The following is a 14842-nucleotide window of genomic DNA, read 5'->3' on the forward strand; positions in this document are numbered from 1 at the left end:
TGTGGAAATACCTCGGTAGTAGGGACAGCTTGGGTGGAGCTGATGGTTTACACTGATGTTTGGTGCATATCTGTTATGGATATGTGTGTGTATGTGTGAATGTGTGTCTGCGGTTTTTTTTACATTTATTTGCTTATTTATCATCATTGTTGTCTTATTTATTTATTTATTTTATTTATTTATTTATTTATTATTATTATTATTATTTATTAATTAATTAATTATTTTATTTTATTTTATTTATTAAAAAAAATTTATATTATTATTATTTAGTTACATATATATATATATATATATATATATATTTTTTTTTTTTTTTTTTTTTTTTTTTTAAATTGTACGCTTATAGTTGACTTCATCAAGTTTTTGCGCCTTATACATATTATTATTAGTAGTAGTAGTTCTTTTTTTTAAATGTATTTATCTTCTCTTTTTTTCTCAAGGCCTGACTAAGCGCGTTGGGTTACGCTGCTGGTCAGGCATCTGTTTGGCAGATGTGGTGTAGCGTATATGGATTTGTCCGAACGCAGTGATGCCTCCTTGAGCTACTGAAACTGAAACTGATGGTTTACACAAGGTTTCTTCACGTGTGATGAGAGGGAAAGTTAGTTTGGTTGAGTAGGGGATGAAAATTTCAGTTTCAGTTTCATCAGTTGCTCAAGGAGGCGTCACTGCATTTGGACAAATCCATATACGCTACACCACAACTGCTAGGCAGATGCCTGGCCAGCAGCATAACCCAACAACGCGCGTAGGCAGGCCTTGAGTGCATGTATATGTCAATGTACCTGTCAAAATTGATTTCTTCCATAGAACTGTGCCAGAGGACATCACTCTCGTTGTCATAGGATCTTTCTCAGTGCGCCAAGTGCGTTCGGACAAATCCATATACGCTACACCACATCTGCTAGGCAGATACCTGACCAGCAGCAGAACCCAACGTCAGGCAATGAGTGGTGCATGCATATATATTTGTGTTTCCTGTCAGAGCTGATTTCTTTTACAGAATTTGGCCAGAGGACAACACTGTTTGTTGCCATGGGTTCTTCAAGTGTCAAATGCGTGCTGCACACACAGGACCTCGGGTTGATCGTGTCCTTTGAAATGACCAGATGCTCAGTTTGATTTTACAGTCAAACTTGGGAGAAATGGCGAGAGCGGGATTCGAACCCAGACCATCAAGGATTCTGTATTGGCAGATGAGGGTTTTAACCATTCTGCCACCGGGGGTGGGGGTGGGGGTGTTTGTTTTTTGGTCCAATATCACTCAAAGTGGAAAAACGTTAAACAGAAGAACACACATATATACTATTAATCAAGTAAAATCCTATTTCAACGTCCTAAATCCAGGGTTATTCTAGCGGCAATTCTTGCTCTTTCCGTTTTGGGCCCGCAAACAACGAAAGGTAAATCAGTAATTTTTTTTTTAAACATGGCGGCTTGGGGAGGTACCCGTAAAGTCGACAGCTCATTGCGTCGACAGCTCATTGCGTCGACAGCTCATCGCAGAATGGCGACAAACGTCCTTCATTATTGACCACATCCTCTACACAACATCCTGTATCTATACTTAGACTACATCCTCTAAACTACATCCTGTATCTATAGCCAGACTGCATCCTCTAAACTACATCCTGTATCTATACCCTGACTATATCCTCTAAACTACATCCTGTATATCCAGACTACATCCTCTACACAGTATCCTGTATCTATACCCAGACTACATCCTCTACACATCCTGTCCACGCAATGAGCTGTCGACGCAATGACATGGACCAACAAGTGTCGGTTCGGGTTTATGTAACGGGTTATTTTGTATCGTATTGTGCCTAATTCTTTATTAGAAGGGTCGATTACACGCAACAAGTCATTTCTCTTGTGCCCCAACTGAAAACCAAACGAAACTTTAGGACGCTAAAATCGGTTATTACCTTGTTATCATTATCATTCTTCTTATTCTTCTTATCATTATTATTATCATCATTTATTATTGACGAATCAGATGGCAACTGATGATTAAGTGCAGAATGATTCCATTTCCTATCTCCATGGCAACAGTGGTTTTTGCTGTTCTGTCAAGCAGCGATCGAACTGACCTGTGTGATCTCCAGGACATAGGCTCTACCAGATCAAACTCACCATGAGCATCAACTTCAGTGCCAACCAAGTGAGATAAAGACTGGCTATTAGTATTAAATTGCAGTTCTACAATGGAAATCGTATCGAAATGAAAGACAAAAGTGCACAAAGTTTTAACAAGTTAAAAAAAAATCTGCTCGACAGTGATCCTGAAATACAACAGAGTTTTCAAGATTTTGATGAGTAGGATTTATTAGAGTAGGCATTTAAAGCAAATCAGTGAGAAATTATGTAACAAGAAGTGGCGTAAAAGAACCGAGAGGTCAAAGAAATTAGCCCCTATCGTTACTACTACTACTACTAGTAGTAATTAAGGATTATTCCGTAACGTAATATGTTGCTTAGATTTAATTTGAATTTGAGTCGTTTTTAGATTTCCCTTTATTTGAATACGTGCGCTATTATGTAACCATTGTAAGCAAGGAAAAAAAATCGTTGAAAAATTGTACACAGAAGCAGTACGAATCGCTATCCAGGCAAATGGGAAATAGGGCCTACATGCACGCTGTATATTCCCAGCGTTCACCTCACACACACACACACACACACACACACACACATCACATTTACGCCCAACTTATATACCCAAGATATATACCCAAAACATACTCGATTAAATGCCAAAACATACACTTTTTCTAACCGCGTTATAAAATGGTGGAACCCACTAACAGAACTAACCAAAAACAGCACCAACTCTTAACCAATTCAAGAATCTTCTGGACGCTGATATAAATGTAAAGATAAAAAAAAGTATGAATATCATGATTAAATTACTCGTAGGAAAATTAACGCATGCAATGCAGACACTACTCAATGTTGACGAAAAAGAAGGGACATCAAAAAGGCCGCGAGGCCTACTTCGTCCCTATTCTATACCTATACCTATACCTAACTTTCCCCAGAGAAGAGCCACAAAACATGTTCACGAATGTAGGCACATGTATGTGTGCAGCGTTTGTAAGCTATCAAGAAAGCAGCCAAAATGGGCGCCGGAGCATGTAGATCTACCGCTACTGTGTATTATTGCGCCAGATCTAAAGTAAAGAACTTACATGCGTTTTCCTCTAATAATAATAATGATGCAAAAGGAATCATATCATATGGGATTGTGATGGGGTCTTCAAAAATATAATAAATCAAATATCAAGCAAAAGGAAAGGGGGCGGGGGGGGTGGGGGTGGGGGAGTCACTGTTAGTTGATCGGTTCTCATTTTGTCATTAGCTTCTCTCTGTCTCTGTCTCTCTCTGTCTCTCTGTCTCTGTCTCTGTCTCTGTCTCTCTCTCTCTCTCTCTCTCTCTCTCTCTCTCTCTCTTTCTGTTCCGTGTCCCACCCTCCCTCCCCCCTCTCACTGTCTGTTTGTCTGTCTGCCCCCCCCCCCCCCCACCCTCTCTCTCTCTCTCTCTCAAATTCTCTGCCTGTGTCCCTCCCTCCCTTCCTCACTCTATCTGTCTGTTTATCTGTTGGCCCTCTCTCTCTCTCTCTCTGTGTCCCGTGTCCCCCCTCCCTCCCCCCTCTGTCTGTTTGCTTGTCTGTCTGCCCCCCCCCCCCTCTCTCTCTCTCTCTCATTCTCTTTGTGTCCCTCCCTCCCTTCCTCACTCTATCTGTCCGTTTATCTGTTGGCCCTCTCTCTCTCTCTCTCTCTGTGTCCCGTGTCCCCCCCTCCCTTCCCCCTCTGTCTGTTTGCTTGTCTGTCTGCCCCCCCCCCCCCTCTCTCTGCCTCATTCTCTTTGTGTCCCTCCCTCCCTTCCTCAGTCTATCTGTCCGTTTATCTGTTGGCCCTCTCTCTCTCTCTCTCTCTCTGTGTCCCGTGTCCCCCCCTCCCTTCCCCCTCTGTCTGTTTGCTTGTCTGTCTGCCCCCCCCCCCCCCTCTCTCTGCCTCATTCTCTTTGTGTCCCTCCCTCCCTTCCTCAGTCTATCTGCCCGTTTATCTGTTGCCCCCCCCCCCCTCTCTCTCTCTCTCTCTCTGCCTCATTCTCTCTGTGTCCCTCCCTCCCTTCTCAGTCTATCTGCCCGTTTATCTGTTGCCCCTCCCCCCCCCCTTCTCTCTCTCCCCCTCTCTCTCTCTCTCAGATTCTCTGCCTGTGTCCCTCGCTTCCTTACTCACTCTCTCTGTCTGTCTGTCTGTCTGCCTCTCTCTCTCGCTCTCTCCCTCTCTCTTTCTCTCTGTCCCTCCCTACCGTCCCCACTCTCACTCCCTATCTATTTGTCTGTCTGTCTCTCTCTCTCTCTCTCTCTCTGTCTATCCGCCTCTCTCTCCATCCCCCTCTCCCTGTCTCTCTCCTTCTGTCTCTGTCTCTCTCTGTGTCCCACCCTCCCTCACTGTCTGTCTGTCCATCTCTCTATCAGTCTCTCTCTGGCTGTCCGTCTCTCTCTCTCTCTCTCTCTCCCTTCCCCGTCTCTCTCGGTCTCTCTCCTTCTCTGTGTCTCTCACTCCCCCTCTCTCTCCCCCTCTCTCTCCCCCTCTCTCTCTTTATCTCTCGTTCCCTGGCTCGCCCGCTCACTCTGTCTCTTGATCTTTCTCTGTTCTCTTCCCCATCTCTCTCTGTCTCTCCTCTCTCTCTCTCTGTCATCCTGTCTGTCCCTCTCAATCTGTTTCTGTCTCTGGCTGTCTGTCTGTCTCTTAGTCTGCCTCTCTCTCTCTCTCCACATTTCACGCACGACCGCGCGCGCGCGCACACACACACACCACACACACACACACACACACACACACACAATGTTGTAGATCATGTTTTGCTCATTGTTTGCAATCTGCTAATAAATGTTCTTACTTTATGATTATAATTTGGAATGAAGATGTCATGACCCCAATCTTGTGTGTGATATCAGTATGACCAGGCGTACGACACCAAGCGAATGCTGAGCTGGGAATTACCAAAAGAAAAAGGAAAGGTAAGTCTCTGTTATCTCTCTCTCTCTCTCTCTCTCTCTCTCTCTCTCTCTCTCTGTGTGTGTGTGTGTGTGTGTGTGTGTGTGTGTGTGTGTGTGTGTGTGTGTGTGTGAGTGTGCAGATAGAGTTCGAATGAATGTGTGTGCCCCTAGAATAATGGACGAGGCGCTTTGTGAGTATTGTTATTATTTATTGTATTGCATGACTCGATTTCAAAACAGATTTCTCTGTGTGAAATTCGGGCTTCTCTCCCCATGGACAGCACATCGCCACAGTGAAGCGCCACCCCTACAATCGAAGTGGATTTTGACACATAATTTTGTCAGGGACAATTCTTTCGTTGCCGTGGGTTCGTGGATATGCGCTAGATGCATGCTGCACTTGGGCCGGACCTCGGGTTTTATCGTCTCATCCGAACACCGAATGACTGGCGTCCAGACCACCACTCAAGGTCTTGTGCAGGGGAAGAAAATAGTTCTGACGAGTGTGGGATTCTTCTTCTTCTTCTTCTTCTCCTTCTTCGTTCGAGGGCTGCAACCCCCACGTTCACTCGTATGCACACGAGTGGGCTTTTACGTGTATGGCCGTTTTTACCCCGCCATGTAGGCAGCCATACTCCTTTTTCAGGGGTGTGCATGCTGGGTATGTTCTTGTTTCCATAACCCACCGAACGCTGACATGGATTACAGGATCTTTAACGTCCGCATTTGATCTTCTGCTTGCATATACACACGAAGGGGGTTCAGGCACTAGCAGGTCTGCACATGTGTTGACCTGGGAGATCGTAAAAATCTCCACCCTTCACCCACCAGGCGCCGTCACCGTGATTCGAACCCGGGACCCTCAGATTGAAAGTCCAACGCTTTAACCACTCGGCTATTGCAGCCCGTCGAATGTGGGATTCGATCCTGTGCCTTCAGAATCTCTGGCTTCCTGAGGGGACGCGTTACCACGAGGCCACCACTCCACTGACCCACCACTCCACTGACCCACCACTCCACTGACCCACCACTCCACTGACCCACCACTCCACTGACCCACCACTCCACTGACCCACCACTCCACTGACCCACCACTCCATTGACCCACCACTCCACTCACCCACCACTCCACTCACCCACCACTCCACTGACCCACCACTCCACTGACCCACCACTCCATTGACCCACCACTCCACTGACCCACCACTCCACTGACCCACCACTCCATTGACCCACCACTCCACTGACCCACCACTCCACTGACCCACCACTCCACTGACCCACCACTCCACTGACCCACCACTCCACTGACCCACCACTCCACTGACATATAGGCCTTTACAATTCATGGAGAGGTGGAGTGATGGCCTAGAGGTAACGCGTCCGCATAGGAAGCGAGAGAATCTGAGCGCGCTGGTTCGAATCACGGCTCAGCCGCCGATATTTTCTCCCCCTCCACTAGACCTTGAGTGGTGGTCGGCTGGACGCTAGTCATTCGGATGAGACGATAAACTGCGGAGGTCCCGTGTGCAACATGCACTTAGCGCACGTAAAAGAACCCACGGCAACAAAAGGCTTGCTCCTGGCAACATTCTGTAGAAAAATCCACTTCGATAGGAAAAACAAATAAAACTTCACGCAGGAAAAAAAAAGAAAAAAAAAAGGGTGGCGCTGTAGTGTAGCGACGCGCTCTCGCTGGAGAGAGCAGCCCGAATTTCACACAGAGAAATCTGTTGTGATAAAAAGAAATACAAATACAAACAAATAGCAAACTTACACGTCTCTTTCAACCTCTTCTCTCTCTCTCTCTCTTTCTCTCTGTGTGTGTGTCATCTGTTCGTATGTTGTTTGTATGTTAACAAAATTCATAACACTATATAAGGTAGAAAATCTTCTTTTCTTTTGTTTAACCCCTTCAAATGGGGCGATGGCCATATATTGAATAACTTGAATCGTTCGTTCGTTCGTTCGTTCTCTCTCTCTCTCTCTCTCTCTCTCTCTCTCTCACACACACACACACACACACACACACACACACACACACACACACACACACACAGTACCCATCCAGGAGAGAGGGCTTCTCTACCATCCGAGCCAACGATCGCGGGCACCTGTTGCCCGGCGTGCCCAGACGGCGGGAATCCCCTTGGGGCACGTTCGTGGGCACTTGGGACCGCCCTTGTCACCTGCCAGGTCTGGCTGTGTGCTGCCTTGTGTGTGTGTGTGTGTGTGTGTGTGTGTGTGTGTGTGTGTGTGTGTGTGTACTATCTGTCTCGGGTTAGTTGTGTCATGGTGAAGTCCGGTTTTGCGCTACCGGCCATGTCTGTCTGTGTGCCTGTCTGTGTGTCTGCCTGTCTGTCTGTTTTACTATTTGTCTCGTGTTGGCTGTGTCCCTGTGAATGTCTGTTTACTCGGTCTGAATGTCTTGCCCTGTCTGTTTGTGTCAGTGTCTGTGTCTGTCATGTGGCTGTGTCCCTGTGAATGTCTGTTTACTCGGTCTGAATGTCTTGCCCTGTCTGTTTGTGTGTGTGTCTGTGTCTGTCATGTGGCTGTGTCCCTGTGAATGTCTGTTTACTCGGTCTGAATGTCTTGCCCTGTCTGTTTGTGTCAGTGTCTGTGTCTGTCATGTGGCTGTGTCCCTGTGAATGTCTGTTTACTCGGTCTGAATGTCTTGCCCTGTCTGTGTCTGTGTCTGTCATACTAGGCTCCCTTGTCAGTGTGCCCTGCCCGCGTGTCCTGGTTGTCTGTCTGTGTGTGTGTGTCTGTGCGCGTCCTGGTTGTCTGTCTGTCTGTGTGTATCTCAGGCTGCCTGTGTAGACGTCTGTCTGTGTGTCCTGGTTGTCTGTCTGTGTGTCTGTGTCTGTGTCAGGCTACCTGTGTGTCTGTCTGCGTGTCCTGGTCGTCTGTTTGACTGGCTGTTTGGCTGTCTGTCTGTCTGTCTGTCTTTCGCGTTGGCTGTGTATCTGCATGTTTTGGTTTGCCTGTCTGTGTGTGTGTCTGCGTGTTCTGGTTGTCTGTCTGCCATGCCAGCCTGGCTGGCTGCCTGTGTATCTGTCTGTTTTACTGTGTAAACATGTAATCATATCCCTTCCTATCTTCTCCTTCTTCTTCTTCTTCTGCGTTCACTCGTATGCACACGAGTGGGCTTTTACGTGTATGACCGTTTTTACCCCGCCATGTAGGCAGCCATACTCCGTTTTCGGGGGTGTGCATGCTGGGTATGTTCAGTCTTGTTTCCATAACCCACCGAACGCTGACATGGATTACAGGATCTTTAACGTGCGTATTTGATCTTCTGCTTGCGTATACACACGAAGGGGGTTCAGGCACTAAGCAGGTCTGCACAAATGTTGACCTGGGAGATCGTAAAAATCTCCACCCTTTACCCACCAGGCGCCGTCACCGTGATTCGAACCCGGGACCTCAGATTGACAGTCCAACGCTTTAACCACTCGGCAATTGCGCCCGTCCCTTCCTATTGATGTGGATGCCTCCATCTCTACATCCCATCTACTACTACTGCTACAACTACTGCTACTTCTTCTTCTACTACTACTACTGCTACTACTACCACCACTTCTATTCTGCTCTTCCCACTACTACTACTACTAGAAGCCAAATACTACACAACCAATAATAACAATAGAAAACCGAAACTACTCCCACGACTTATTAATTCTGTAACCACTACCCCCATAACCCCCAACCCACCCACCCACACCCCGGCGACCCCCCACACCCGACCCCCCACACCCCCTCTTGCCAGGCAACAATATCAAGGACCCCACCAGCCGCTCTCACGACGCCCACATCAAGCTTCAGTCCAAAGCCCTGCAGAATGAGGACGCTTTGGCCGGCAGACTCAAGAAGTCCCTGGTACCCACCTGCCTGCATAATTATCTCTTCTTTTTTTTATGTGTTGTAGCTCTCTTTTTGTCTGTCGCTAAGGATGGATGGATGGATGGATGGATAGGATGATAGGATCTGAGGAAAGGGAGGGGTCGGAGGGGATGAGGGGGAGAGGAGGTGGGAGTGGATGGGGGTGGGGGGCATACATAGGGGGTGGTCATTCGCTGTGGGGGGGGGGGGGGGGGGGGGAAGGGGGTGGAGGATGTTTGTTTTTGGAGGGATTAAGGTTGTTGAAGGAGGAGAGAGATGTGTGTGTGTGTGTGTGTGTGTGTGTGTGTGTGTGTGTGTGTGCCAGTGTGTGTGTTTGGGGAATTCGGGGGTGAGGAGAGAGATATGGTGTGTGTGTGTGTAGGAGGGATTGGGGTGGGGGGTTGGAGGATAGGGGAAAGAGAGAAATGTGGGGGTGTGTTTGAGGGATTGTTGAGGAGGCAGAGAGAGATGCGGTATGTGTGTGTGTGTTTGAGCAAAGGATTGGGGGGGAGGAGAGAGATACTGTATGTGAGTGGGTGTTTGGGAGATTAGGGGTAGGAGAGAGATATGGTGTGTGTGTGTGTGTGTGTGTGTGTGTGTCTGTGTGCTTGGGGGAGCGGGGGGAGCGGGGAGATTAGGGGTAGGAGAGAGATATGGTGTGTGTGTGTGTCTGTGTGTGTGTGTGTGTGTGTGTGCTTGGGGGAGCGGGGGGAGCGGGGAGATTAGGGGTAGGAGAGAGATATGGGGTGTGTGTGTGTGTGTGTGTCTGTGTGCTTGGGGGAGCGGGGGGAGCGGGGAGATTAGGGGTAGGAGAGAGATATGGTGTGTGTGTGTGTCTGTGTGTGTGTGTGTGTCTGTGTGCTTGGGGGAGCGGGGGGAGCGGGGAGATTAGGGGTAGGAGAGAGATATGGTGTGTGTGTCTGTGTGTGTGTGTGTGTGTGTGTGTGTCTGTGTGCTTGGGGGAGCGGGGAGATTAGGGGTAGGAGAGAGATATGGTGTGTGTGTGTGTGTGTGTCTGTGTGCTTGGGGGAGCGGGGGGAGCGGGGAGATTAGGGGTAGGAGAGAGATATGGTGTGTGTGTGTGTCTGTGTGTGTGTGTGTCTGTGTGCTTGGGGGATCGGGGGGAGCGGGGAGATTAGGGGTAGGAGAGAGATATGGGGTGTGTGTGTGTGTGTTTGTGTGTGTGTCTGTGTGCTTGGGGGATCGGGGGGAGCGGGGAGATTAGGGGTAGGAGAGAGATATGGTGTGTGTGTGTGTGTGTGTGTGTGTGTGTCTGTGTGTTTGGGGGATCGGGGGGAGATTAGGGGTAGGAGAGAGATATGGTGTGTGTGTGCGTCTGTGTGCTTGGGGGATCGGGGGGAGCGGGAGCCGGAGAGAAGTGGTGTGCCACGTGGGTGGGTGTTAGGGGGACTGGGAGGAATCATTGTTTGCATCTGTTCGCAGCCTAAATAATCTATAATTGTTCACGGATACTGATGTTCACCATTAATGGATCAGTCTGTGTAATTCAGTATTAGGATATAATTTATATAAGCACCCATTTCGCGGCCACCATGAGTCACAATGCTATTTCACTTTAGTTCGTGTCCCTTGCTTTGAGTCTGAATGCCTTTCGAACTGGTCCGAGCTGTTTCCTTCAATCCTTAGAAGAAGAAAAAAAGAACTTGAAAAGAAAAAAATGAAGCTTTTATTCGATTTTGTGTTGCTGTTGTTGTTAGTAGTAGTAGTAGTACTGTAGTAATATCATTATTATCATTATCAATATTATCGTCACAGTTGTTGTTCAGTGTTGCCCGACACCATTTTAGGGCGCCCGGCATGGCGGCGTTTGGGTTTAGTTGTGATCTCTATCAATGTTCACCGTTGATCACTGAGATGCCGCGCACTGAGTGGTTTCACGGTGTCCCGGCGTCAGCTTTGGGAAAAGCACTTCACTCCGAGTTTTCTCACACGAGGTACCCAAGGCTCAAGTAGGGGAATAGAAGGATTAAGGCGGCAGAAAGAGAGTCCCCGAGATTGTGCCCTCCTGAATTCCTACACTATGCCGAGCCCCGCTCTGCGGGACACGCCGGGCAGTTGATTAAGTCCGGGATATGAAGTTACTGTCCTAATCAGTGGCGGTCAGTGACGGCTCTTAAAGGTTATGGGGCCTTTCGAATCTCCTCTTTCCGGATATATCTATCTATCTATCTATCTATCTATCTATATATATATATATATACTGTATGTATGTGTGTATATATAGGTATAAAAATCATTGACAGGAAAATGAAAATTATAAGGGAACGATTGTTTTCGCCTTCTTTTTTTTTTTCTTTTTTTTTTAAATTTAAAAAAAGAACGTGAGAGATGATTTACTAACAAGCAGGATCTATTTGAAATGAAAAAAAAAAGTTGTCAGAAGTGGGATTCGAACCCACGCCTGGAGAACCAGACTGCGACCTGAACGCAGCGCCTTGGACCGCTCGGCCATCCTGACAGTTGACTCTATTTGTATCTCTAATTTATATATACCCATAGCAATCAAGAAACTGCGCACTGGTTTCTCCGATGACCTGTAGCTGTTTCATAAATTGTATTTTATAGAACATTCATCAACTAAGCTTCAAAACCCAATGCGTTTAAAACCTAGCTTCAGTATCTTAAAACTTTGACGCTTCAGTCCACAAACTGTCAAGTTTAAACGATTTACTCTTCCAGAATTGCTTTCTGATGTGATTGTGATTCACACGACTTTAATCAATGATCGAACTACCGCTCAACATAGACACTAATATCTCTCATGTCTATGATCTCAATCAACGCGCGTACTCAAGCGTGCATACGTATCCTGTTTTCTTGTTAAAATTTTGTAGCCATGCTGGTGATGATCAGACCCGCACACTTTAATTTTAATAGCAGCTAGGCCTCTGATTTATTAAAAAAAAATATTTTGTTTCGAAGCTCGTTTCAACATGCATTCTGTGGCAGATTTTGTTTTAAAAAGATCTACAATAACCAGTTTATGGCGAACTACATCTTTTTGTATTGGTTTTATATAATAACCAAACCAAGTTACAACAATTACTACAAGTATTTGATATATTTTCATGTGGTCAGTTTGTGTCAAAAGAAAGAAAATTGATTAGTGTCTGACTTTTGCATATCCATGGAGTAATGTTTCACTAAAATATAACTCTGTATGACTGAACTATGGAACTACCACCCGTTCCATGAAGTCATTAGTTTTCCATCCAGTTTACTTACCTTGATAAAGAAAATTTCCTTTATCTATATAAAGCCTTGGTAAGACCAGACTTGGAATATGGTAACACTATATGGGGATACCGAAACTGGAAAGGATTGCTAGCATCAATAGAAAGGGTGCAAAGAAGAGGTACAAAATTATTAAGTGAACTAAAAGACATGGATTATGGAGAAAGGCTGAGGCAACTGGACCTTCCATTACTGAAATATAGACGATATAGGGGAGATATGATCCAAGTATACAAAATCATAAACAATTTAGATGATCTAAGAGTGGAAGATTTCTTTGAATTTAACACTGTTGAAAAAACACGAAGCTCTAGCAAAGATATATACCCAAAACATACTCGATTAAATGCCAAAACATACACTTTTACTAACCGCGTTATAAAATGGTGGAACCCACTAACAGAAATAACCAAAACAGCACCAACTCTTAACCAATTCAAGAATCTTCTGGACGCTGATATAAATGTAAAGATAAAAAAGTATGAATATGATGATTAAATTACTCGTAGGAAAATTACCGCATGCAATGCAGACACTACTCAATGTTGACGAAAAAGAAGGGACATCAAAAAGGCCGCGAGGCCTACTTTGTCCCTATTCTATACCTATACCAGTTAAAACCAACAACTTATCTATGATTACTGTATTGTTAATAAAATCATGGCTACCTGTCCCATGAATTAATTTTCCAGTCAGTTCATCTTCACTGTAATTACTATCATAACCATGTAGTTACTAACTGAATCGCTATTTCAGTGTACCATGAAGTCATTAATTTCCAATAGTTTGTGACCGAATCACTTAAACCTGGCTCATGAAGTCATATATTTCTCTTGACTGACTGAATTACAATATCTATTATCAAATGTACCACCAAATTTTAACTTAGCCAACCTTTTTACCATGAATCACCAACTTACACCAGGACCTATAAAGCTAAAATCAAATTGTTCTTCAATTTTCTGTGTACAGATGTCAGTTTTCTAAAAAAGCTAAAATCAAATTGTTCTTCTTTCTGTGTACAGATGTCAATTTTCCTATGAAGCTAAAATCAAAGCGTTCTTCTTTTTTTATGTGTATAGGCGATGTCCCCTCTTCCACAAAGGATCACATTCGAAAACCAGGAAGACCAACTGAAAGACAAGTTTATCCAGGACTTCTACCAGCCTGCCAACCCTGCCATGAAGCCCCCTGTCGCTCGCACCTCAGAGCTGCAGGCTTTGAGGAGACACCTGACACCCCCCGTCATGCCCATGAACCATGAAGTCCGATACCCGCCCCTCGAGACACTCCAACTTGTTGAGGATCCACGTCGCATGATCCCCAGACCTCCCTCCAATGACCCCAACGACGTTCCCCCCGAGGAGTTCCTGGTGTGTTCCCCGCCGCCAGGAGAGCCCAGCACAATGACTGGGGCGGTGGACTCGCTTCAGGAGAACTACATCGAACCTGAGGAGGGTCTTCAGCCACAGAATAACACTGAGGCTGTGGATACCTTTGAGGTCGAGAATGTCACTACTGAGGAGGCGTGAGACCCGCTGACTTTCATGCGCTAGCTTCTGTTTGACCTCCGACATAAACGTGTTGTCCTGCTTTTCTTTTCCTTTACTGGAGAAGGGGGGGAAAAAGAAAAAAAGACTGATGCTAGTGTTTGTCTATCATCAGCATGCACTTTAACCATCCATATCTTTGTCTTTTTTTTTTTTTAAATAGATTTCAGACTTACTTGTTATGTTATGTGAAATAAAGGAACGACACATTTTTAGACTAAAAAAGATGACACATTTTTAAGACTATAAATTGTGCCAATCATTTACGCTCAGAGCACACTAAGTCACACTGAATTTTGTACCAAATGAAGTTTAGGGTCGTTTTGTACATCGAAGACAGTAAATGTTGTGAATATAACGACTGTTCATACCAGCACATTTGAACCATCTTTTGTGATAGACTGTGTATGTTTTTTATCACACAAGCAGATGGGCACATGAGTGAGATGTCTTGCAAGCACATATGTACATATGTGTGTGTGTATGACTGTATCAAATATTATGTGTGTGTTACTTTGTCTCTTAGAGCTGGGAGGAGGTGAAATAATTCATGTTAGTTTGATAAAATTGAGACAGATTCTCATCACAATGAGTATGCTTTGTTCAGTGCTGCCTACCCCCCTTTTCAAGTTCCAGGGACACACTTAAAAACCAGGGACAAAGCCTGATTTCCAGGGACACCTCTTATGACGTCAGATTTTACCACCTCAAAGAAAATGAAATGAAAAATTACCTTTATTTACACTATGTACAACATCGGTGTACTTCGCAATGAAAGTTTGATGCCGTTTTGCTATCTTCTTCGATGTAGATTCGCACTCCTTGCTGCTTCGCTTCAACGCCATTATTTCAATCTCTCTCGAAAGTTCCACATCGGCCTATACGCATGCGCGCTGGTCACACTTTTGGCGGTGTGGCCATAGTCAGTCGATGTGTATTCACCTAAAGACTTTTTCCCGGGACACGAAACCGAAAAGTGGATTTCCGGGACGGACTGTCCGTTTTCATTGTTTTCCGGGACAAATACCCGTACCCCGGGACGGTAGGCAGCCCTGTTTGTTGTCCAGATTTAATCAAAAGAACATGTTTCGCTCCCAAATAATCTACTAAATAAAATGTATATACAAACTTGCCTTTA

General features: G+C 45.5%; 1 protein-coding gene and 1 non-coding gene across 2 annotated transcripts; one reads left to right on the forward strand and one right to left on the reverse strand.

Annotated features, from left to right (window-relative positions):
* The first annotated feature begins 2143 nt into the window (after positions 1 to 2143).
* On the forward strand, positions 2144 to 14037 carry LOC143277569 (uncharacterized). Its single transcript, XM_076582448.1, has 5 exons — positions 2144 to 2170; positions 4976 to 5038; positions 7152 to 7179; positions 8787 to 8896; positions 13237 to 14037. The coding sequence occupies exons 1-5, from the start codon at positions 2144 to 2146 to the stop codon at positions 13684 to 13686; spliced, it is 678 nt and encodes a 225-aa protein (XP_076438563.1). The 3' UTR covers positions 13687 to 14037.
* Trnal-cag (transfer RNA leucine (anticodon CAG)) lies at positions 11295 to 11378 on the reverse strand. The gene has a single exon. It is a non-coding gene; the product is annotated as a tRNA-Leu (tRNA).
* Positions 14038 to 14842: the final 805 nt, after the last annotated feature.

This window comes from Babylonia areolata, chromosome 34 (genome assembly GCF_041734735.1).
Source record: "Babylonia areolata isolate BAREFJ2019XMU chromosome 34, ASM4173473v1, whole genome shotgun sequence".
Taxonomy (NCBI): domain Eukaryota; kingdom Metazoa; phylum Mollusca; class Gastropoda; order Neogastropoda; family Buccinidae; genus Babylonia; species Babylonia areolata.

What these genes read in the sequence shown, in the direction of transcription:
- LOC143277569 (XM_076582448.1), top strand. Translation starts at nt 2,144, where the DNA reads ATGAGCATCAACTTCAGTGCCAACCAA. An exon ending in TACCAAAAGAAAAAGGAAAG is followed by an intron (nt 5,039 to 7,151) that starts GTAAGTCTCTGT and finishes CGGCGTGCCCAG; the next exon opens with ACGGCGGGAATCCCCTTGGG. An exon ending in AATCCCCTTGGGGCACGTTC is followed by an intron (nt 7,180 to 8,786) that starts GTGGGCACTTGG and finishes CCCTCTTGCCAG; the next exon opens with GCAACAATATCAAGGACCCC.